Source organism: Nomascus leucogenys, chromosome 9 (assembly GCF_006542625.1).
Source record: "Nomascus leucogenys isolate Asia chromosome 9, Asia_NLE_v1, whole genome shotgun sequence".
NCBI classification, from domain to species: domain Eukaryota; kingdom Metazoa; phylum Chordata; class Mammalia; order Primates; family Hylobatidae; genus Nomascus; species Nomascus leucogenys.
In genome coordinates this window covers 9,756,413-9,782,606 of record NC_044389.1, presented here as the reverse complement: position 1 = coordinate 9,782,606, position 26,194 = coordinate 9,756,413, and the positions used below count along the sequence as shown (strand labels likewise).

Here is a 26,194-nt window from a genome sequence, read left to right as displayed (position 1 = left end):
CCTTGCTGCACTGGCTGAGGGCCTACACACGGTCTCCCTGGCACAGGGATCTGGGGCCTGGGGGGAGGTGACGCTTATACAGGCTCCCCTCTGTGCTCTGGCGGGGCGATTTTCACTGTCACCAGGCTTCGGACGGGCCGGGGGTGCCGGGCCTTCCAAAGCCACTGCTTCATGTAGGCCGGGTGAGCCTCAGAAAAGTCCGGCCCAGTGATGCCCAGGAGCGGTGGCCTGTTGGGAAAGCGCCTCCAGCCCTCAGGGACCATCTCTCTGGATGCGGGCATAGTCCCAGTTGGGAGGAGCGGTGTGGAGGGGCCGGGTGCGGACCCAGCGCTTCCCATTGACATAGAAAACTTTGCAGCCACCCTTGACCTGGGAGCGGAGAAGGGGCGTGGACCGCAGGGCCAGGTGTTTCTGGGATTGGGGCGGCACCCTGGCCCGGGGCCGCACTATGGTCCGGGGCCAGCCCACGTACCAGCTCAGATAGCTGCCCATGACAATGCAGTAGTTGGGACGTTCCCTTAGAAATTCAGCTTCCAGAAGTTTCCGAAGTCTGCCAAGTGTGCTGAGCTTGGTGACCCTTGGAATCAGGACGCCACAAAGCACGCAAAGCATCGCGAGCTGGCACCCTCTGGCCGTAGGGTTCCGCACGGGCCAGGCTGGTGCCTCGCGGAATCGGGGACATCACCAGGCGCAGCTGCAGCGGGGGAGGGCAGCACCCAGATGATCTGGGGGACCAGGGAAGCTCAAGCCTCCCTCCTTCCCACTGATGGTCCCAGTCACTTGGCTGTGGGCAGAGGGGCCTAGCAGCTGCCTCTGCTTTTGTGCCTGACCTTTAAAGGTGGAAGATAGAATTTCTGCCAGGTCCTGAAAACTGCAGATGCCTGTTGACAGAAGGGTGCTGTCTTTGATCAGTGTGAAAATGAACACAATACACTTGGATACTCTTTTCAAGGAGAAACAAATCATTTACGCAGTAAAGGTGATATGTGTTTTATTCTTCTAGGATGGATGTTAATGTCACTTTTTGCAGTTTTGCTCTTAAGAAAATGGAGTCATCAGGTTTTGTTTTAGCACAGGCAATGTTGATTTTATGTGGATTTCCTATAATTTCCAGCCTTCATACATTCATGAATAGATTGTCTGTCTCTGAACACTAATGTCATTTCTCTTTTTTTGCTTTTATTTTTTAAAATTATTTCAGTAGTTTTTGGGGAAAAGGTGATGTTTGGTTATATGTATAAGTTCTTTAGTGGTGATTTCTGAGGTCTTGGTGCACCCATTACTCCAGCAGTGTACGTTGCATGCAATGTGTGGTTTTTCATCCCTCACTCTCCTCCCACTCATTTCCCCAAGTCCCCAAAGTGCATTGAATCATTCTTATGCCTTTGCATCCTCATAGCTGAGCTCCCACTTAGGAGTGAGAACATACAATGTTTAGTTTTCCATTCCTGAGTTACTTCACTTAGAATAATGGTTTCCACCTTCATCTAGGTTGCTGTGAATGCCATTATTTCTTTTCTTTTTTAAGGCTGATTAGTATTTCATAGTACGTTTGTACCACATTTTCTTTATCCACTCGTTAATTGATGGGAATTTGGGCTGATTCCATATTTTTGCAGTTGTGAATTCTGCTGCTCTACACATGTGTGTGCAAGTATCTTTTTTGTAAAATGATTTCTTTTCCTCTGGGTAGATACCCAGTAGTAGGATTGCTGGATTAAATGGTAGTTCTGTTTTTAGTTCTTTAAGGAGTCTCCACACTGTTTTCCATAGTGATTTGTAGTAGTTTACATTCCCACCAGCAGTATACAAGTGTTCCCTTTTCACAACATCCCCACCAACATCTATTGTTTTTAGATTTTTTGATTATAGCCATTCTTGCAGGAGTAAGGTGGTTGTCACATTATGGCTTTGATTTGCATCTCCCTGATTGATTAATGATGATGAGCATTTTTTCATGTTTGTTGGCAATTTGTATAATTGAGAATTGTCTATTCATGTCTTTAGCCCACTTTTTGATGGGATTATTTGTTTTTTTCTTGCTGATTTGTTTGAGTTTCTCATAGATTCTGGATGTTAGTCCTTTGTCAGATGCATAGTTTGCAAAGATTTTCTCCCACTCTGAGGGATGTCTGTTCACTCTGCTGATTATTGCATTTACTGTGCAGAAGCTTTTTAGTTGAATTAAGTCCCAGCTATTTATCTCTGGTTTTATTGCATTTGCTTTTGGGTTCGTGGTCATAAAATCCTTGCCAAAGCCAGTGTCTACAAGGGTTTTTCTGATGTTATCTTCTAAAATTTTTATGGTTTCTTTAATTTTTGTAGATTTAAATCTTTGATCCATCTTGAGTTGATTTTCTTGTATAAGGTGAGAGATGAGGATCCAGTTTCATTCTTCTGCATGCAGCTTGCCAATTACCTCAGCACTATTTGTTTCTGCACTTTATGTTTTTGTTTGTGTTGTTGAAAATCAGTTGACTGTAGGTATTAGGCTTTATTTCTGGGTTCTGTATTCTGTTCCATTGGTCTATGAGCTTATTTTCATATGAGTACCATGCTGTTTTGGTGACTGTATCCTTAAAGTATAGTTTGAAGTCAGGTGATGTGATGACTCCATATTTGTTCTTTTTGTTTAGCCTTGCTTTGGCTATGCGGACTCTTTTTTGGTTCTATATGAATTTTAGAATTGTTTTTTTCTAGTTCTGTGAAGAATGATGGTGGTATTTTGATGGGAATTGCATTGAATTTGTAGATTGCTTTTGGCAGTGTGGTCATTTTCAGAATTTTGATTCTATCCATCCATGAGTATGGCATGGGTTTCCATTTGTTTGTGTCATCTATGATTTTTTTCAGCAGTGTTTTGTAGTTTTCTTTGTAGAGGTCTTTCACTCCTTAGTTAGGTGTAATGTATTTTTAAGTGTTTTTTTGTTTGTTTGTTTTGCAGCTATTGTAAAAGGGGTTGAGTTCTTGATTTGATTGTCAGCTTGGTTGCTGTTGTTGTATAACAGTGCTACTGATTTGTGTATATTGATTTTGTGTCCTGAAATATTGCTGAATTCATTTATCAGTTCTAGGAGCTTTTAGGATGAGGCTTTAGGGTTTTCTAGGTATACCATTATATCATTGGTGAACAGCGACAGTTTGACTTTCTCTTTACTGATTTGGATGCCGTTTATTTCTTTCTCTTGTCTGATTACTCTGGCTAGGACTTCTAAGTACTATGTTGAATAGAAGTGGTGAAAGTGGGCATCCTTGACTTGTTCCAGTTCTCAGAGGGAATGCTTTCAGCTTTCCCCCATTCAGTATAATGCTGGCTGTGGGGTTGTCATAGATGGCTTTTATTACCTTAAAGTATGTCCTTTCTATGCTTATTTTGCTGAGGGTTTTAATCATAAAGGGATGGTGGATTTTGTCAAATGCTTTTTCTGTGTCTGTTGAGATGATCATGTTATTTTTGTTTTTAATTCTGTTTATATGGTGTATCACATTTATTGACTTGCATATGTTAAACCATCCCTGCATCTGTAGTATGAAACCCACTTGATCATGGTGGATTACCTTTTTTATATGCTGTGGGATTCCATTAGCTAGTATTTTGTTGAGGATTTTTGCATCTATGTTCGTCAGGGAGATTGGTCTGTAATTTTCTTTTTTTGTGATGCTCTTTCCTGGTTTTAGTATTAGGGTGATACTGGCTTCATAGAATGATTTAGGGAGAATTCCCTCTTTGTCTATCTTTTGAATTAGTGTCAATAGGATTGGTACCAGTTCTTCTTTGAATTTTTCATAAAATTCAACTGTGAACTCGTCTGGTCCTGGACTTTTTCTTCTTGACAATTTTTTATTATCATTTCAATCTTGCTGCTTATTACTGGTCTGTTTGGAGTTTTAATTTCTTCCTGGTTTAATCTAGGAAGGTTGTATATTTCCAGGAATTTATCCATCTCCTCTAAGTTTTCTACTATGTGCATGTAAAGGTGTTCATAGTAGCCTGGAATGATCTTTTGTGTTTCTGTGGTATCAGTTATAGTATCTCCTGTTTTGTTTCTAATCAAGTTTATTTGGATCTTCCCTCTTCTTTTCTTGGTTCATCTTGCTAATGGTCTATCAATTTTGTTTATCTTTTCAAAGAACCACCTGTTTCATTTATCTTTTGTATTATTTTGTCTTTCAATTTTATTTAGTTCTGCTCTGATCTTTTTTATTTCTTTTTTTCTGCTGGGTTTCAGTTTGGTTTGTTTTTGTTTCTCCAGTTTCTCGAGGTATGACCTTAGATTGTCTGTTTGTCCTCTTTCAGCTTTTTGATGCAGGCATTTAATGCTCCAAACTTTCTTTCCTTGTAGCACTGCTTTTGTTGCATCCCAAAGGTTTTAATATGTTGTATCACTGTTATCATTTGGTTTAAAGAATTTTTTAATTTCTATCTTGATTTCATTGTTGACCCAACGATCATTCAAGAGTAGGTTATTTAATTTCCATGTATTTGCATGCTTTTGAGGCTTCCTTTTGGAGTTGAGTTCCAGTTTTGTTCAACTGTGGTTTGAGAGAGTACTTGATGTAATTTCAATTTTCTGAAATTCATTGAGACTTCTTTTGTGGCCTATCATGTGGTCTCTCTTGTAGAATGTTCCATGTGCTGATGAATGTACATTTTGCAGTTGTTGGGTAGAATGTTCTGTAAATATCTGTTAAGTACATTTTTTCTAGGATATAGTTTAAGTCCATTGTGCCTTTGTTGACTTTCTGTCTTGATGACCTGTCTAGTGCTGTCAGTGGGGTACTGAAGTCTCCCACTATTATTGTGTTGCCATCTATCTCATTTTTTTTAGGTCTAATAGTAAATGTTTTATAAATTTGGGAGCTCCAGTGTTAGGTGTATATACATTTAGCGTTGTGATATTTTCCTGTTGGACTAGTCCTTTTATCATTACATAATGTTCCTCTTTGTCTTTTTTAACATTTTGCTTTAAAGTCTGTTTTGTCTGATATAACAATAGCTACTCCTGCTCATTTTTGGTGTCCATTTGCATGGAATATCTTTTTCCACCCCTCTACCTTAAGTTTATGTGAGTCCTTATGTGTTGTTAGATGAGTCTCTTGAAGAGAGCAGATACTTGGTTGATGAATTCTTATCCATTCTGCCATTCTGTATCTTTTAAGTGGAACATTTAGGCCATTTACATTCAATGTCAATATTGAGATGTGAGGTACTATTCTACTCATCATGCAAGTTGTTGCCTGAATACCTTGTTGTTGTTGTTTTTGTCATTGTGTTATTGTTTTATACATCCTGTGAGATTTATGCTTTAAGGTGGTTCTATTTTGATGTATTTTGAGAATTTGTTTCAAGATTTACAACTCCCTTTAGCAATCTTGTAGTTCTGGCTTGGTAGTGGCAAATTCTCTCAACATTTGTTTGTCTGAAAAAAGACTGTGTCTTTCATTTATGAAGCATAGTTTCATTGGATACAAATCTCATGGCTGACAATTGTTTTGTTTAAGGAGGCTAAAGGTAGGACCCCAATCCCTTCTGGCTTGTAGGGTTTCTGCTGAAAAATTCGCTGTTAATCTGACAGATTTTCGTTTATAAATCACTTGATACTTTTTCCTGACAACTTTTAAGATTCTTTCCTTTGTCTTCACTTTAGATAACCTGATGACTAGGTGCCTAGGCAATGATCTTTTTGTGATACATTTCCTGGGTGTTCTTTGAGCTTCTTGTATTTGGCTATCTAGATCTCTAGCAAGGCCAGAAGTTTTCCTTGATTATTCCCTCTAATATGTTTTCCAAACTTCCAGATTTCTTTCATTTCTCAGAAACACCAATTATTGTTAGATTTGGTCATTTAACATAATCCCAAACTTCTTGGAGGCTTTGTTCTTTTTTTAAAATTCTTTTTTCTTTGTCTTTGTTGGATTGGGTTAATTCAAAAGTCTTGCCTTTGAGCTCTGAATTCCTTTCTTCTGCTTGTTTGATTCTGTTGGTGACACTTTCCAGTGTATTTTGCACTTATCTAAGTGTGTACTTGATTTTCAGAAGTTGTGATTTTTTTAAATTTATTTATGCTATCTATTTCTCAGGAGATTTTTTCATCCATGTCCTGTAACTTTTTTTTTAAGTTGGTATTCACCTTTCTCTGGTGCCTCCATGTATGGCTTCATACTCAAACTTCTGAATTATTTTTCTGGCAATTCAGAGATTTCTTCTTGGTTTGGCTCAATTGCTAGTGAGCTAGTGTGATCTCTTGGGGATGTTAAAGAATCTTGTTTTGTCATATTACTGGAATTGTTTTCTGGTTCCTTCTCATTTGGGTAGCTTATGTCAGAGGGAAGATTTGGGGCTCAAGGGCTATTGTTCAGATTCTTTTGTCCCACAGGGTGCTCTCTTGATGTGGTGTTCTCCTCCCTTCCCCTAGGGATGGGGCTTCCTGAGAGCCGAACTGTAGGTGTTGTTATATTTTTTTCTGGGTCTAGCTACCCAGCTGAGCTACCAGGCTCCAGGCTGGTACTGGGGAGTTTCTGCAAAGAGTCCTCTGATGTCATCGGTCTTCAGGTCTGTCAGCCGTGAGTACGAGCACCTGCTCCAGTGGAGATATCAGGAGAGTGAAATGGACTCTCTGAGAGAGTCCTTGGTTGTAGTTTTTAGTGCACTGGCTTAGTGTCGGTTGGCCTCCAACCAGGAGGTGGCGCTTTCAAGAGAGCCTCAGCTGCAGTAGTGTAGGGAGGATACAAGCTAGCCCTAATGTCACCTGGATGGTAAGTATTTGGTTTCTTAGGTGGTGGGCAGGGCCCTAGAGCTCCCAAGAGATTGTGTTCTTTGTCTTCAGCTACCAGGGTGGGTAGAGAAAGACCATCAGGTGGGGGCAGATTTAGGCATGTCTGGGCTCAGACTCTCCTTGGTAGAGGGGGCTTCCTGTGGCTGTTGTGGAGGATGGGGGTGTGGTTTTAGGCCAATGGAGTTACGTTCCCAGAGGGACTATGGCTGCCTCTGCTGGGTCATGCAGGTTGCCAGGGGACTGGGGGAAAGCTGGCAGTGACAGGCCTTACCCAATTCCCATACAGCCAGCAAGGCCAGTCTCACTCCCACCGTGTACCCCAAACAGCACGAGAGGGACATGCCCCAGCCTACAAGCCTCCCTGCTGAGAAAGCAAGTGGGACCTTCAGGTTTCACGCCTCCCCACCTGCAGCAGCTTCTGTGCGCCTGTCTGTACTCCCGGATCACCTCCTCTCCAGACTCCAGGAAACTGCACAAATTGTTTCAAAGTTCAGCTGGAAGTTTCCTTCTCTCTGTGATCTTTCCCCAATTCCACTGGCACCCCTCCCCAAGAATGCCTGAGAGACAAAGGCAGAAATGGCTTCCCTGGGGTCCGAAAATGCCCACAGGACTCTTCCCACTGCTTCCCCTACCCCTAAATTTTGCCCAGCTCTCTGAATTTGTCTTAGCTCCCGATAAGGTCAAATCCTTCTCCCGTGATCTGGTTCTTCAGGCTCCCCAGTGAGGATGTGTGTTTGGAGGCAGTCGTTCCCCTTTCACACTTTGGACACTCATAGTTTGTCAGCCTGTCATGGAGCCTGCAGCAACAAGCCATCTCTTTCAAAGGGTCTGTGGATTCTCTTAGCTCTCTTGGTGTGTTCTTCAGTAGTTCTTGGAGCAAAAGTTCACAGTGTGTCTCCACAAGCTGCTCTGTCCATCTGAGTGGGAGCCACAAGTTAGTCCTGCCTCCTGTCAGCCATTTTCCCTCACTTTCTGATTTCTATTCTTTTTACTTTTCTTCTGCTTATACTGGGTTTGATTAGTTGGTGTCATTGGTTGGAGGTCTTTCTTCCATTGTGTATGTGTTTCCTACATAAATTTCTCTGTATATGTTGTAGTTATAGTCCACAAATTTTGACACATTGGGTTTTCATCTTCATTGAGTTCGAAATATTTTCAGATTTCCCTTTTTGATTTCTTCTTTGGTCCATGATTATTTGGAAGTGTATTGTTTAGTTTGCACGTATTTGGGGACCTCTCAAGGATCTTTCTGTTATTGATCTCTAATTTGTACTTCTAATTTGGTTGGAGAACATACTTTGGATGATTTAAAAAAAAAAAACCTATTCCTCTCCTCACAGCACCTCTGACACCACATGTGTGGGGCTTCCACACCAAGCAAATTCTCCACTTCTCTGTGGACAACACCTGGGTATAATGCAATTTGATTCAAGTATAACACTAATTACCCAGAGTTAGCACAGGCCACACAGGTTAAGGGCTTAATCTCACGAGACTGCCCCTCACTTTAGGTGCCAACTGCAAGTAGTAGGTGTGTATGTGTCCCACTTCTGTCTGACTTGGCTACAAAGTGGAGGTTCTCACAATCTTCTCCTTAAGTTGAATAATTTATTATAACAGCTCACAGAACTGAGGGAAACATCTTACTTACATTTACCAGTTTATTATAAAAGATATGATAAAGGATACAGATGAACAGTTGGATGAGGAAGTACACAGAGTCAGGTCCAGAGGGGTCCCAAGTGCAGGAGCTTGTCTCTCCACAGAGAGAGGTTGCTCCACCCTGTTGATACCTGGATGCATTCACCAACCTAGAAGCCCTCTGAATCCTATACTTTAGGGATTTTTATAAGGCTTCATCACATAGGCATGACTGATTCTTAACTCAATCTCCAGCCCCAGAGGAAGGGGAGAGAGGGAGTTGAAAGTTCCAAGCTTCTAATCACGGCTTCATCTTTTTGGTGACTAGCCCCTATCCTGAAACTATCCAGGGGCCACCAAGAGAGTCTATTAGGGCAAATGATGCTTCTGTTACCCAGGAAATTCCAAGGGATTTAGGAGCTCTGTGACAGGAACTGGGATCAAAACCAAATGTTAGAACAGGAGATTCTTCTAGCACTCATATCACTCAGCAAAGTACAAGGGTTTTAGGAGCTCTGTGTCAGAAATTGGGGACAGAGACCAAATATATATTTCTTATTATGTCGCAGATGACTTGAATCCTTTTAAATTTATCGAGCCTTGTTTTAAGACCCACAACAAGGTCTACCTTGGTAAACATTTCATGCATACTTAAAAACAGTGTCTACTCTGCTGTTTCTATGTGGAGTGTTCTACAAATGTCATAGGTCAAGTTGGTTGATAGCATTGTCAAGTATTCTATACCCGTACTGATTTTCTCTCTACATGTTCTATCAGTAGCTGAGAGAGGGTTTGAAATCTCAGACTATAATTGCAGACTTGTCTGTTTCCTTTGTCAATTTTATCAGCCTTTCCTCCATATATTCTGCAGCTCTATAAGGTATATAAAGTTTTAGTTTATCATTTTGATGAATGGGCCACTTTATCATTATGAAATGAACTTCTTTATCCCTCGTAATACTTTTTTCCTTGAAATCTACTTTTTTCATTGTTAATAGAGCCACTTCAGCTTTCTCTTAGTTTCAGCATGGTATAATCTTTCCATACTAACCTTTTCATCTATTTTTCTATTTATTTTTAAGTAGGTTTCTTATAGGCCACATGTAATTAGATCTTACATTTTTATCCAATCTGAAGTCTCTGGCTTTCATATGCATTTGATGTTATTACTGATTCATTGAGATTAAATCTACCATCTTGCCATATTTTCTATTTAACCCATATGTTCTTTCTTTTCTTTTCCCTCTTTTACTGCCTTCTTTTGGCTTTGGATAGTTTTTTATGATTCCATTTATCTCCTTTGTTCAGGTATTAGCTATCTGTCTCTTATTTTTGTGTTCTCAGTGGTTGTTTTAGGGTTCATAATATATGTCATTAGCTTTTAACATTCTAGCTTCAAGTGACATTATATCACTTTGTACATGGCGTAGGAATCTTACAACAGCATATTTCCATCTCTCTCCTGGCATTTGTGCTATTGTGATTAGATATTTTACTTCTACATATATTATGAACCTATGCTACGTTGTTAATATTATTGATTATCAACACTCAATTTTCTTTTAAAGAAATTTAAATAAGAAAAAGTCTTTTGAAGATCAATTTCCAGAAGGTTTATTCTGTATAAACTACATGTTAGTCTTCAGTAGAGTATCTTTTTTTTCTTTTTTTTTTTTTTTAATTTTGGTTGTTTGATGTGCAATATGTTTTTGTATGCAGGTAGTAAATAAACTTTGATCTTCCATTTGCCAAAAAGAAAGTCTTTTGAGTTACTCATTTAACTGCCATTTTTAATATTTTTTATTTCTTTGTGTAGATCCGCATTTCTATCTGGTATCATTTTTCTTCTGCCTGAAGGACTTCCTTTAACATTTATTGTAGTGGAGGTTTGCTGGTGGTGAATTCATTTGGTTTTTGTTCACCTATACTTTTGATAAATATTTTTGCTTTGTTCAGAATCCAACTCGGCATTTTTTTCTTTAAATATTGAAAGATGCCGTTTTAATGATTTCTAGCTTGAATGATTTCTAGTGGAAAGTCTGCTGTTATTCTTATCTTTAGGTCTTTGTACATAATGTGTCGTTTTTCTCTGGCTGCTTTAAAGATGTTCTCTTTTTCATTGGTTTTGAGCAGTTTTATTACAATATGCCTTGATATTGTTTTCTTCCTGTTTTTGTGCTTGAAGTTTGTTGAAATTTTAGATCTGTTTTTATACAGTTTTCATCAAATTTGGGGTGTTTTGCCCATTGTTTCTTCAAATATTTTCAGTCCTAATTCTTCGTCTTCAGGGACTCTAATTTATTAGGCCTCTTCAAGTTGCCCCACAGCTCCTGTTCAAGGTGATACTGTGTTCATTTCTTTGAGTATTTCTTCTCTCTGTGTTTCATTCTGGATAGTTTCTCTTCCTATATCTTCACTACTTTTCCTTTCTCTTTCTTTTTCTTAAAATAACATTTATTTACTAACTTACAGTTCTGTATGTTAGACATCCAGAAGTGGCTTAACTTGAATTCTCTGCTCAAATTATCACGAGGCTGATATGAAGAAATCAGCTAGGCTGATTTCTTGACTGGAGGCTCTGGAGAAATACTTGCTTTTAAAGTCATTTAGGTTGTTGGTAGAGTCTATCTCATGTGCTTGTAGTACTAGAGTCCTTGTTTCCTTGCTGGCCATCAGTCAGGGACCACCTTCAGCTCATAGGGCCACATTCCTTGCTATGTAACCCCCTTTATCTTCAAAGCAGTAATGGTGTGTTGAATCCTTCTCAGACTTCAAATCTCTGACATGCTCCTCTATGACCAGTTGGAGAAAACTCTGCTTTTAGTAAACTTACTTGATTAGGCCAGAGTCACCCAAGATTATCTTCCTCTTAATACGTAATATAAGATAGTCACGAGAGTGGTATCTCATCGTGTTCATGGTTGTTATGCAGTTGTTTTAGTCCGCTTGGGCTGCTATAACAAATACCATAGATTGGGTGACTTAAACAACAGAATTATTTTCTCATGATTCTAGAGGCTGAGAAATCCAAGATCAAGGCGCTGGCTGATTTGGATTCTGTTGAGGGCCCTCTTCCCTGTTTTTAGATGGATACATTTTTGCTAGCTTTACATGTGGGAGAGATAGATTTTTGCTCTCATATTTCTTCTTATAAGAGCACTAATCCCATTCATGAGGGCCCCACTCTCAGGACCTAATCACCTCCCAAAGGCCCCACTTACAGATGTCATCACATTGGGAATTAGGGCTTCCATATATATATATATATATGTCTTGAGAGGACACAAACATTCAGTTCATAGCAGCAGGGTATGTACATGAAGGGGCAATCACTGAGGGCAAGTGTAGGGTCTTGCCATTGCAGGTGGAGGTGGATTTCAAGTCCTAAAGAATGGCAATCTGGAAATGCTACATAACCATGGTGGAGAGATCTGAGAGGCACAGTTTTTCTTTTTCTAAGATCTTCATTTCTTTTTGATGGTGATGCTTCTTTTTTCTGATTACTGAATATCAAAGAAAATCAGCTGAAATGGTTAGTGCCTCCATCAGGCCTTTGGGCCTTCAAATGACATCTGGCCTAGGAGAAGCTTTCTGGGTGGCTCATTTAAGGAGGGTTTCTCTCAACTGCTGGGCTGTAAATTGAATCATGGCAGGAACTGTATTTTCTGTTATCTCTCCTGTCCCCAAAACAAAACAAGCCATAACAACAAACATCCCCTGACCCTTATGTTTCTGACACATCTTTCTCCCCATCTGGACACCCAGGCTTGAGAAAGAATTGTTTATGTTCCCCATTCTGGTCCCTGTGCTTACCTGCTGCCATCTAGACACCCCACTATTCTACTACAAAGGCCACTCCTGATTTCTTGGTTAGTAAGTTTTTTTATTTTTTATTTTTTTGAGCCAGGGTCTTGCTGTGTCACCCAGGCTGGAGTGCAGTATGTGATGTCAGCTCATTTCAGCCTTGACTTCCAAGGCTCAAGCAATCGTCCCACCTCAGCCTTCCAAGTGGCTGGGACTATAGGCGTGCACCACCATACCTGGCTAATTTTGTTTATTTTTTTCTGTAAAGATGAGATCTCTCTGTGTTGCCCAGGCTGGTCTCGAACACCTGAGCTCAAGCCATTGTCCCGCCTTGGCCTCTCAAAGTGCTGGGATCACAGGCATGAGTGAGCCACTGTGCCTGGCCTTAGTAATTCTTAATAGATGTGTCCTGTTCCTTAGCACTGGCATTTGACATTATTGATTACTCCTTTCTTTCTGAAACTTGTTCCTTCCTTTGCTTCTTTGAACAACCCCATCTGCTTCTTCTCTTCTTGCATGCATCTGCAAGTGTTGGTTCTTACTTGCCTTCACTAGAAACCCTTCCCCTGTATTTTCTAAATCTTGCCAGGTGATATTAGTAGAAAATAGACTGAACTGAGTTAAATCCTGATTTGGTGAATCATGTGTGACCTTGCGGAAATTATACAACTTCTCTGAGCCTCAGTTTCTTCTTCTGTGAAATGGAAATTTTCCCCATGCTGCAGAGTTATGGTGAAGGTGAGTGATGATGCATGTAAAGCACCAACACATCAGAGCTCTCGGTCTTCCGTAGCTCCAGCCTTCCTGATAGCAGAGACCATATTTTAAAGATAGGACATTCTGATGCAGCTGTTTTGATGCCAGCATTTTGAGAAAATGGCAGCCAAATATCCCCATGTCCAAATGGGCCTATCAAAATATCCTTATTGAGTGTTTTTTATTAGTTGAGCTATAATTCACATACTGTAAAATTTGCCCTTTTCAAGTGTACATTTCAGTGATCCCTGGCAACCACTAGTCTACTTTTTTGTTTCATGGATTTAATCTACTCTGGAAGTTTCATATAAATGGAACCATATGCTTTGGGGCTTTTTGTGTCTGTTTCTTTCACTTAATATAATGTTTTTAATGTTCATCCATGAATCAGTATTTTATTTCTTTTGATGGCTGAATAATATTCTGTCATATGGATATAAAACAATTTGTTTATGCATGCGTTAGTTGACGGACATTTTGGTCATTTCCACTTTTTGCCTAGTATCATTAATGCTGCTAAGAAAATTTGTGTCACTAATCTTTTCTTTTGCAGTATCTAATCTACTCTTCATCTTTTCAGTGTATTTTTCATCTCAGACATTGGCATTTTTTTCTCTACAGTTCTTATTTAGGTCTTTTTTGTCTTCCTTGTCTTACTTGACATGTTAAGTTATTCCTCTAGCTTCTTAAACATATTAAATATATTTACAGTAACTGTTTAACTGTCCCTATCTAGTAATTCTGTTATCTGTGTCACTTTTTGGTCAGCTTCAATTGATTGCATCTTGTCATTATGGGTTGTATAACCCTGCTTGTTTACATGCCAGGGGATGTTTTTTAAATGACAAGCATTTTGAATTTTTCCTTTATGAGTATTGGATATATTTTTATTGTCATAGTATTTTTTTTTAGACAGGGTCTCACTCTGTTGCCCATTGCTGCAGTGGCAAGATAATGTCTCACTTCAGCCTCAACTTCCCTGGCTCAACCGATCCTCCCACATCAGTCTCCCAAGTAACTGGGACTACAGGCACGTGCCACCACACCTGGCTAATTTTTTAAGGATTTTGTACAGACAAGGTCTTACTATATTGCCCAGGGTTGTCAACCTTGGCTCAAGCAATCTTCCTGCCTCAGCCTCCCAAAGTGCTGGGATTACAGACGCACACCACCGCACACAGCTGATTTTTGTATTTTTTATACAGGTGGGGTCTTGCTGTGTTGCCCAGACTGGTCTCTAACTCGTAGGCTCAAGCGATCCACTCTCCTCAGCCTCCCAAAGTGCTGGGATTACAGGCATGAGCCACCACGCCTAGCCCCCATAGTATTCTTCAGCTTTTTTCTGGAGTTAAGTTATGTCACTTGGAAGGAGGCTGATCATTCTGGGTTTTGCTTTTCAGCCTTATTAGGCAGGTGCTGATCAGCAGTTCTTCCCGGCTAATTTTTCTACACTACTGAGCAAAACCCTTCTGAGTGCTTTACCTGATGCCCCATGAATTATGAGGTGTTCTATGCTAGCTGCTGGGAACAGGAACTATTTGTGGCCTTTGGTGGACTCAAGTATTGTCCCACTAATCCTTGGCAGAGTTCTGTCCCCATCCTGAGATCCTCTCTCCACAGGCAAGTATGCACTGATCAGAACCTGGCTGAAAATTGGAGGTCACTCCTCAGATCTTCAGAATTCTCTCTGTGGAGCTCAATCCTCTCTGGTACCCTACCTTGTACGTGCTAACTCCTGACCTCCCTGAGCCCCTAGATCCACTTTCTCAACTCAGAGAAACCTCCAGGCTCCACCTGAGTCCCCCAATTCCCTGCATCACAGTTTGAAAAGTCACATGGGCAAGAGCTTAAGCAACTATAGACTCACCTTGTTTGTTTTCCGTCTCTCAGGGATCACTGTGCTTCATTGCCTACAGTTTAGTGTCTTGAAAACCATTGTCTTGTATATTTTGGGCTTTTTTTTTCTTTTTTTTTTTTTGCTGGTTTCAAATGAGAGGGTAAGTCTAATACCACTTACTTTATCTTGGCCAGAAGTAGCTATATTTGAATGTAAAAATTTGGCAATTGTCATAATACTATTAAGCCACTATTTTTCACCCTTGGAGAAAAAAAGGGATTCGGATTTACCTTGATAAATAGCACCTGTACTTCTTGTAAATAACAATAAGTTTCCTAAAGTTGAAAATATTGTATGCCACGTTTTATCTTGTCTAGAGAGTGGGTTATATGAACAAAGTGTTTATTGTTAGATCTGGAAACCCTGATTGTAGCTTCCTGTTTTTCCGGTTCTTCTGTACATCAAAATACAAAAGAATCTGCTCCTACCTTGGGAGTACCTTGCTCCTATAGGGCGTACTTATGGGATGACCTGGTGCTGCCCAAATTTGTAATTCCTGCCCCCACCTGTACTTAGGACTGGCTGGAAGGAAATCCCTACCCACATGCCATCTGCTCAGCCTCTCCCCACCACCAGCTCACCCCAGCCAAGCCATTGTCAGTACTAAGTAGGAAAATAGTGGGCCACTGGGCAAAATTTTCTGAAATAAATTTCGATTGGTTTGATAAAAATAAAGCCTGTCCAAGTCCAGGAAGAACTCAGCGCAGGGACTCCCTAGAGTGTCCTGCTCTCTGTCACGATGCTGACCAAACCCGTGAAGTGCTTTGTCTTTAAGTGGGAAGCTATCAAAGTTCTGTCCTATAATTATTTGCCTTCTTGTCTATGGTGTGAAGGTCACGGGCCATCTCTGATGTTATAAATATCGAGGTTCTCATGCTGCACTATTTGCTATTGTGTCAGTTAAGCTTTCCAGCTTTAAAATTAAACCAAGCTTTTTCATCCATTACAATCCTCTGGATAGGGACTGGATGGCTGCCGATGAATTTTTAATATTTTCTTTCCATTTTCAAGGGCCGTGTCCTCTCCAGTGCTCAGCCTTTGCACGCAATGCCTAGCCTTTGCACGCAAACTGTTTGCGTCCACCTTTGTACTGTAGAAGGTCACCAGCTTCTCCCTGGAGGCCTCACAGTTGCCAGCCGCCACTGAGATCAGCATGGATTCTATCTTCTCCTAACCAGAGTTATGTAGCCAGTAGGATGGCTACAAAGAAATTATGGTTGGGGTAACATTTAGATGGCAGGAGGGTTTTCTAGATTAAGAGTATGCTCCCAAACCAGGGAGATCTGTTGGAGATGTTGCAGAGTGGTTCAGCAATGTGCTTAATTGGTAAGAGCCCTGGGCAAGGCGGTCAGAAGACCAACAGCCAGGCCTGGCCAGGCTCCTACAGGACAATGGATTGCCTGAGGGCGAGGACTGGCTTTATTTCTTTTCATTTCCCACTGTGCCTTGCACAGTCTCATTCACAGAGTAAGTGCCGAATAGAAGATGTCAAATGTTTTTGTGGCCAAAAACCACATGACATGAAGCATGCATGTGAAATCAGCTTTGTGTGTAGGTCATGACAAAACACTAATCTAGGTATTTCTGCTTGTATATTTCACACAGAAAAGGAAGTACATTGGAGATAAGGCTCATTAACAGTTGGGAAGTGTACTAGGGCCAGTCAGTAAGAAATTGGCAATTCTACTCTATTTTCCCTTCATTTAAAGATTCTGAATCCATTGATTAGCCCTGTGTTGAAGGCCTCTATTCACTAATATCCATTTCCTAGTTCAGCTGGGTGGAAATCAGAAAGACATTGTAGGAGGCCAGAGCATTGCTTCTTTGGAAAGAGTCTTAGGTAGGTTCTGGCTGTCTGCATAGTGAGGTCAGTGGCATGCCTGCCTGCTTTGCTGCTTTGAACCTTAGACCACCCCAGAAGCAAAAGAAATACTGCAAGGAGCAGGGAAGGAGGTGATAACAAAACACTCCTACATCTAAAAGTGTCATGGGGGAACATGACATGCCACTCCTTTAAAGCCTGCATGGTGCCTCTTCCTTAGAAATATGATGGGGAAGAGGTCGGGAGTGGGTCACCACCACACCAACACCAGTTCTCATCCCAGGCCCACCATGTGCCCTGTGAGCTGCCTGTGACCACCACCCTCCAGAAGTTGGCCATCTAATTATCCCACAAACCTGGTACTTCCTAAGCAGATGTGCATTCTAGCTTCACTGTTTGCTGGCTTTTGAGAGAAAAATGAGAAGCAAACACCTGTTCTGAAACAGCTGAAGCTGGCTGTGTCAGTGATCTTCGTTCAACATAAGCTCTCTGTCCCCAAGGTGGCAGTGAACCTGAACTGCAATCTTTATGCACCACCCTGGGGACGGTCTGACATGTGGGTGGACAGGAAAGGAGGTGACAGACAGTACATCAGGGAATCAGCTATAGAAGTAGTAACAAAGATCGACAGCACGAGAAAGAATACTGTTTTTAGTGAAGACAAAAGACTGCCAGTGACAGTACAATGGTTATTAGTCCTAGGCAAAGTCACGCTGGATATGTTTAGAGAATGGCAGGACCCTTTTCAACTTAAAGCAATAGAGAACTCTACAACCAACTTTGTTTCTCAGCTTCTTCTTCCTCAAGTCTTAGCACTGGTGCCGGAGCCTTGAATCTATGCTCTGACAGTGATTGAGTGCCACTGTCCTGAACCAGGATTGGTTTCACAAGGTAGTTTGGTTTCACAAAGCAGCTAAACTTTCACTTGGTGTGTTGATCCCAAAAGTGGGTGTTGTCAGGGGAGCCTCTGTCTTAGCTCAGAACGCAGGTTGTTCACTGGCCCCAGAAGAAGAGGTGAGCTTTTTGCACCGTTGTTCAGTAGAACACTGGAATTTTGAATAGGTGAGTAAAAGCAATATAATAATGACACCAATATCAAAGTAAGTGCCAAGAATAGAATTTCACTGAATCCTTTTATATTGTCCATTTACCATTGAGTATAATTTCTAACATAAGGATGATGATGATGATGATATTATTATTATTATTAAAGGTGGTAGTTCTTAGGAGCTATCCTACCCAGAAATAAATCTAACAGCCAAAAATGCATGACAGTGTGAGTGCCTGCTAACGTCCACAAGCTCAAGAGGTGACTCTCTGTACCATAGGTTACAATTAGCTCTAATTCACTGAGCTGGAAATTGTTTTATTATTTCCTTTAGATTTCTAAAAGAAGTGCCTTCTATTGTAACAGTGTCAGGCACCTGGTACCTCAACAAATGAATTAAAGCACTGAAGTGTTTTAGAAAATCACCAGCCATAGCAATAAAATGGAAAACAGTAATTGTGGGAAAAAAATATCTGTCTTTGGTCTTAGGCTGTGTCTTGGAGTTTAATGCAGGCAATAAAATCTCTCACCTTTTCTTGATGATGTTTAGTTAGTAGTCATATTTGTTTTGTTTTCAGCACTGAGAATCTTGAGATAAAGTACATATTCAGGTTGATTTGCCTACAACAAGCGAGTTTTCTGGAATATTATGTATTCTGCTGTCATAAATTTTCTGTGAAGCAGTGATTTCACATTCTGCTATTCCTTTAAGTCAGAATAATTTAAGATATGCCATGGCAATCTCTGATGACTTTTTAAGAGGAGAAGGAATTAATTAAAATTAGCGTGGTTCCCCTTAAATTAACCACTAGAAGCATTTAGATCAATTAACCACTTTCCCCTTAAAAGATGAGGCCACTTGCACATTCACAAACCCATTACTCTGCGCTGTCTCAGTACACCAGGTCCTGAAGGGGCTACCATTTTCTGGTTTGTTTTATATGTTGCTCCCTGGTATCTTGGAGAGGAAACAAGAAGAGGAAGAAAACCTTTGAAATATTAGTGGATTTATGATTGTGCTGGTCAGTGTCTGTGTCATGTCCTCTAGGAGTGTGATCTACTGGAGCGAAGTGTCTTTGAGATGTAAGCCCATTGTCAATGGCAGGGGTTCTCCGACTGCCTGCGGGTCCCAGGTCTGCGTGCGCCTCCCACAGAGGGACCAGAGGAAGACACCTGCCCACCCACAGGTCTTGGACTGTGGTGGAGTGCTTTCCTCTGTGCTACATAGGGGGACCTTGCCTTTTCTTTTTTTGAGCTTCAACCTAAAAATCACTTCTCCTTAATGCCCAAAAACCCTGTCCTCAACCCCAGGCAGAGCTCCTTGCCCCTTCTTCTGTGGCCCCACAGCCCCTCACATTCACCTGGCAGGAGCCAAGTTGCAGAGGGCTTTGCAGGCCATGGTAAGGTGTGTGGACTTTCTTTTTACTGCGAGAGAAAGTGAGCAGAGGGGTCCACACAGGTCATGACCTGCCTCACGTGTGCAAAGGTCATTCTGGCTGTGGTGTAGTAAAGGAAGAGAGGAAGCAGGGCTTCCCATCAGAGAGTGAGAGGGGATGGTGGCTCAGACTGCACCTTTAGCCATGGAGGAAGCGTCAAGTCACATTGGAGGGATATGTTGCAGGAAACCTCACAATACATTGGTGCCGCAGGAATTTAAAGTCAGGAGTCGCTAGAGCAGAGGTAGCCAGGGCTGTGACTTGGACGTGACATTGAAGAAAAGGGTCACTAGAGCAGCCTCTAAGGCGAAGAAAGGGGCATCAAGGTGTTATTCTCTGGTGCCCAATTAAAAGGTTGCTAGACGATTATAAGTCTGACTTCTATCTGGATTGATTGATTAATTTCCCATTAGACATTGTCCAAGAGTAATCTCCTTTAAGAAAAAAAAAAAAAAGCTTCTCTCTCTCCAAGCAAGCCTAGAAGAAGTGTCAGAAGCTGGGAGGAATTTGGCAATTTTGTCTATTATCCTTTTTCCAAGCATGAAACCTTGCACTTACAACCATATTAATGGAACAATAATTTTAGTCCCTGACTGTTTTTTCTTTTCATTCCTTAAAAATGACAAACTGTGGGCAATTTCTTCTCTACCACTTGAAGACCTCCTTGTGTAATAAGAAGCTGTTGTCACATGTGTGCTCAGTGTTTTTTCACAGGTGACTGGGGTTTGGTTTTCTTTCTCACAGGATACCCAAAGCAGAGGACTGCGGCAGCTCGAAATGGGTTTCCGCCCAAGCCGGACCCGCAGGCCCGTGAGGCTGAGCGGCAGCTGGTGCAGCGGCTGAAGGAGCGGTGTGAGCGGCAGACCAGACAGCTGGGCGTCGCGCAAGGGGAGCTCAAGAGGGCCATCTGTGGCTTTGATGCCCTGGCCGTGGCCACGCAGCATTTCTTTAGAAAGGTGAGGCCCCATTTCGTGAAGGTCCGAGGGCATTTTGGTTGGAGGAGAGTGTGGTGATGGTGATGGCTGTTTGTGTGTGTTGCTGTTTTGGGTTTCAGTTTTGGTCAGAGTGGAGTTTGGATTTTCAGGAGTTCAAGCAGAATCTCCTGAGGCATCCCATCATCTTTGGGGAGCTACATTTATCCTTAGGTGTGAAAGAAATACGTCTGGGAAGAATCATTAATAATCTTCATTCCAAAAGAGGAAATTATGTAAAAAATGAAAGGAAAGGATATACAGGAACATTTCTGAAGGTGGGATCTTTGCAGCAAATGGAGCATGTGGTTGTTTGCATTTTCAAGGGGTGATGGTCACTTTTCGACATTTCTGCTCACATCACATCAAAGGGAGACAGGGCCCCAGTACCATCCACGTTTCCTGTTGATGGGCAATGGAATGTGCTTGGCCTGGGACTCTTCTCAAGGCCATGCTCATAGTTCCCAGAGCAGCATGGGGTGAGGTTCGGATTCTCCCTGTACCCTCAATTTTTCTGAAAACGCAGGGAGGTTGGTTTCTCCTTTGCAAATGTCTGGTCTGTGTGTGTATACTGAATCTGTTATTAACCTTGGAGCAGTTAAGCCTCCCAGCCTTTCCCCAGGGAACAGAGGTGGGAACCTAGTGTCCCACTGCGTTTGTGCTCCACCTTGAAGTCACCAAGGTGTGCTTGGGAGAGAAAAAGCATAAACATAAATGCACATTTTTGAGGTTCACATATGGACCTCCTGGTATCTATACATGGGAGGAAGTAAAAGTGCTGTATAAATGCTTTCCAAATAAGAAAGTGAATTAACAAAATATCTGGTCAATTTGAAAAGAAAAGCAGAAGAGTGTGAAGTGGCTCCATGTCCCCTGGCAACTTCCTTTTTGGCCTTTTATGACATCCTTCACCTTCCCCTCTACTCCAGTATAGAAGCCTGAGCTGCTCTTTTTTGTTGTTATTTTTGTTTGTTTAAAGCTTTCAACAGAAAGAGCCATTTATCAATCTGTTGTGGTGATAAATGACAAGATGAGTAGACAGCCCTGAAATTTCCATTTTACCAATAGTTTCAGCCTCCTCCCCAACCAGAATTTTAACCCCAGCAGAAAATGGCCAATGTGAATTTCATACCTTCCTTTCTGGTCTAGTCATGATGCATGATGTGATCTGGTAAGCTTGCATAAAATAGCCGAACACCCACCCCTGTAAGAATTAAAGTTACAATCACATCTTCAAGGAGCCCAAGAGGCCTGACTGGCCATGGTCAAGATGAGCATTTTTGTAATTAGGGAAGGTGATTCGTCTTATTTCCCACTGACTGTCAAGTTGTACCTAAAGAGGAAAACAGGGCTGTTCCTTGAAGTTCAGTGATCCTGTTTTAGTCACGCTGCCTGCTCTGGGACTCTGCCTTCCAGACATCATCCAAAGAGTCAGAACAAGCCCTTGATAAAGGTTTCATATGATGGACAAAGCAATAGATATTGACATAATATATTGATAATATGTTCTGTGTTTTAGAAGTTGGAGCTTTTAGGCCCCACTTTTGGGATCATGGCAGGGGAGAGAGTAACTGTGCCAAAATTAGGGGTCAGTTCCCTGTAGTTATGCACTTCCATGTTCCAGGAAAATTCCTCATTGGCCTGCAGACCGGGAGTTTTGCTTCTCTGCAGCATGCACATGGCTCTCAAACCAGAGACCAACAGCGGCTGGCAGGTAATTTGCAGGCATCTCCACTGGACCTCCCTGCTACTACAGCTACACTTGGCATGACATTTCAGCAAGATGGATGGTGGACATGAATTTCATTTTCTTTTCAGTAAATCACAACCAGTAACTCCAAATGGGCTTCAAAAATGACCGTGGCATTTCACCTCCCACACAATGTATTTTTTCCTCTGTCTTTCTGATCTCTACGCTCTCTCTCTCTCTCTCCAGATAAATGCCAGAAGAAAACACAGAAGATAAAATGTTTTTTTTAAAAAAAGTTAAAGTCCTAATTGAACATAATCAGTGGCTTTTATGCAGGCCGTCATGCATGCCATGTAGTTTAAGGTGATGGATTTGAGAATTTGCTAGTAATACTGAATTAGACCAGGAGGTGTGACATGGGGTGGAGAATCTGGGAAAAAAGAGGCAAAGCAGCCCTGGAACCTTCAACAATGGAGCCCTTTGAAGTTACCAGGTCAGGAGAACCCAAGATACGCCATGTCACACTTGTGAGAAACCCATGCACTATTATTGTGAATGAGATATAGTCTGAGCTGAGCATGCCAGCTTTGAGGAAGCATGACCTGTATAGCCTGAAAATGCACAATCTCTTTGCTCTACTGGTTAGAAGGCCCTGCCAGAATTCCATCCTGTAAGGAATGCATGTGTATCTTTTGCACATTGTAGCGTATTCATCTGCAAAGCATGCTCTGGTGGAGAGAGGACACAGTGCTAACCCAGAGTCAGTTCCTTCTCTGCCCCGATCCAGTGGTGAGACCTTGAGCAAGTTCCTGTCTCTGTGCACTTCGTCGTCATCACTGTAGGAATAACATCCCTGTCCTTGCTCTCTTTCCCCCTGGCTGAGTCATTAACTTGGAATCTCAGTTTTCTCCATTTAAAATAGAATTCATAATAACTCTTCACAAAGTCATTGTGAGAATGTGGTGAATTAATGTGCAAAGATGCTTTATAGAGATGGGTCTCACTATGTTTCCTAGGCTGGTCTCAAACTCCTGGCCTCAAGTGATCCTCCTGCCTCAGCCTCCTAAAGCACTGGGATTACAGGCATGAGCCACCATGCCCAGTTGGCAAAGGCACTTTTTGAACAAATATTCAATCGAACATTCTTTTCTGAGTACAAAGAAATCTGTCAAGATCTACCTCAAGGATTTTACTCAAGTGGGAGAAGGTGAAAACACAGTCAAAGCCCCTGAAGAGCTTGGCCTGGAATGTACTTTAAAAATAATTTTAAAAAATAATTTTCAGTGGCTAGGCTCAACCAGCCTGGCCAACATGGTGAAACCCTGTCTCTACCAAAAATTAAAAAAAAAAATTAAAAAAAATTAGCCGAGTGTGGTGGCACGTGCCTGTGATCCCAGCTACTTGGGAGGCTGAGGCAGGAGTATTGCTTGAACCCAGGAAGCAGAGGTTTCAGTGAGCTGAGATTGCGCCACTGCACTCCAGCCTTGGTGACGGAGGGAGACTCCATCTCAAAATACATTTTTAAAATAAAAGTGAAAATAATTTTCCAGTATAGCGCTTCAGTTGCTGCTATAAATTTTTACCTGAATATGCCGATGCCATTAATTTAAATATATGTTGGAAGTAAGCCTCACCACTAGAGAAAAAGAATTAGAAGCCCAGATAAGAATCTCCGTTCTCTGTCCCATGCTTTATAGCTCCTGGCAGAGTAGCTGTGAAAGTTGTCAGCTCTAACACAGCCTCAGCCCAGCGTCCAGGGATTCTAAGATGCCACACTTAGGTGCCGACAGCAGCCTCACACTTGTGCTGGTTGCAGGCAGCTCTGCCCCTGCAGCAAGGCATGCTCCTCACCACAGCCCAAACAGATCTGCTATATCCATGCTCCCAGACCCCCAAGTGGTGTAGTAATGAGTGTGACTCTCAGGGACTCGTGCTTCTTAGGGTCAGGTTGAATGGTGTGATGGTGCTCTTGCTGTGTGGTTCCCTGGAATGCTACTCTTTAGCATCCCCTGGTGGCTCATCCATGAAACAGGCCACAGGATGGTCCTCACCCTGCAGCATGGAGTTTTATACGCATTACCTGAGGGTACATGGATTTTCATGTTACTTTTAATAAGATTTATTATACTTATTCAGTATTTTTCATATCTATTCTTGTCTTCTTTGTTAACTTAATGAATGTGATTGTAGATTATGGTTTTGAATTTTTTTACATGTTATTAAATAGTTTAGGCATAAAAGTCCTCAAAATGAATATGTCAAGCATTTTTGGACTCTCTAAGCTTACTAAAAAATTAATAATTCACCAGCCTCCTTCTTCTCAAAGTGTGTATATATTTTATGGCTTTTATTATTTGACCTTTTATCACAAAAAAAAATTCATATAGAATAGTGGAAAGCATAAAACCCAAATACCCCATAATCCATATTTATTAACATTCTGCCATATTTGCTTTATCTATGTCTTGTTGTTAGTTAGGGGTATGTATTTTTTTATATATTTTGTATATTTGAACTTCAACCTTTCACCTTCAGTTCACATATATTAGCAGACAATCTTTAGCAACTCTACCTCTACCATATGGGGTGGATAGGTAGGGAGGATTCAAAAAAGTAAGATGTAGAACTTTAACAATAGAGCTCTTATTTATTGACCATCTGCTATGTCCTGGGCACTTAACAGACATTATTTTAACCCTCACAACAACCATAGCTGTTGTAGATGTCATCCTCATATGATACTTGGGGAAACTGAGGCTTGGGGAGATTGCATAGTCCTCTGAAGACAACATAATTAGAAAGTGATGGAGCCAAGATACAAATACAGGCCAGGCCACACCCAACACCCAAGTTTTTCCACTATGTTATGATGCTACTGCTCCCTCTCCTCACAATCATCAAGGTGCTTTTGATGTATTAAGGGGGGAAACGCACAATTGCAAAACAGGTGAAACAATCTAAAAGTTAAACACACAGAAAATGACCTAATGGTTTAAGCTGTTGCCATAAAAAAAAAAAAATGCTATGTGCTCAAGTGGAAGCCTCATCATTGATAATAGGAAGGAGTCTTGGAAGAGCAGGATGGAGAGAGGAGCAGAATGTGGGGTGAGCAAAGAGGAAGGAAGAGCGTATTGGGACGAGAACACCTGACACCTGCTGTCTGCAGAGTGCCCCCCGCTCCCTGCATATCTTTAAGCCCTTGGTAAATTAGTTAATGCCTTCTGAATAGAGATTTAGGCCCTGGGGAACTGTTTTTAAAAATGCAGTGATTGCTCTAGCATGGATTGCAAACTCCTCATAGTGAAGCTGGCCCCAGCTCACCTTGAGTGCTCCATAACACCTGGTTGGTTCGTGGGTCAGGGCAGGGTGTATGTTAAAGGGGAGGAGAGAAGAGACAGCAGTAGAACCCCTTTGGAAAATAAAGGCTTGCTAGCTTTATCTGTTTAATGCATTCAGATTTTAAATTCAGGGATTCATCAGGATGAATGTTGCCCTTGAGCTCCTAAAGCAGTAGAGAAGCTATTACGTCCACCAGCCAAAGGACTTCACATTTCAGAGATTTTCCCACTGACTGGAACTCTCAGAGCAGTAATTATACCTGATCAGACTTGAAAACATTACGCTCTTTGTTGCTTCCTAAATCCAAAACATGGTCATTTAAACATAGTGTTTTGTGCCTCTCCCACTTATAAACGATGCTCTGCGATTATCTTCTCTTCCCTTAATTTTATCGTGAATAACTAAAGGCTTAAAGAAAATGTGAGCACTTATGGTGGCATTTCTGACAGTTATTCAGCACATAACACAGTAGAGAGTGCTAGTGAAGTGGTAAATTCAAGGTAAATCAATGGTTCCTATGGTTGTTGTTCTGAAAGAATATTATGTGTCACAAAAATAAGTGCCCCCACAGTGCTTTGCTAAAAGAACCATGAGCATCTGTATGCTTTTACTCGTAGGACTTCAGCTAAAGGAAGTTTTTAGCACAACCCCCAAACATCAAAATATTCCCAGTATCAAGGAACAGAATCCCCCAGCTATGCCAAGCAGCTCTTTGAAGTAATAAGAACCCTTGGCCTATGGTGTCAGTCATGCAAAACATCATGGTCAGTGGAAAATGAAATTCAGAATAGTGAAGTCTTCTCAACATTCATGGAAGATCCTTGATACTGAGGCGTGATAAAACCCACCTCTATTGATGATAATATACATTTCACAATAAGGTGCAATAAGATGAGAATAGATACCTGACCAAAGTGAAAACTAATTGCCTCATTCAGCTCATCTCACTTATGCTTTGTCATCAATGCGTTTTTTTGTTTGGGTTTGTCTGTGTGTGTGTGTAATTAAATGTCA

General features: G+C 41.4%; 1 protein-coding gene across 4 annotated transcripts in view; it reads left to right on the top strand.

Annotated features, from left to right (window-relative positions):
* Nucleotides 1-26,194, top strand: part of MTUS2 (microtubule associated scaffold protein 2) — a 690,072-nt gene that overhangs the window by 525,781 nt on the left and 138,097 nt on the right. For all 4 annotated transcript variants that reach the window (XM_030818580.1, XM_030818583.1, XM_030818581.1 and 1 more), the window contains one exon: nucleotides 19,925-20,136. In XM_030818580.1, the coding sequence (XP_030674440.1) occupies nucleotides 19,925-20,136 (212 nt within the window). The remainder of the gene's footprint in view (nucleotides 1-19,924; nucleotides 20,137-26,194) is intronic.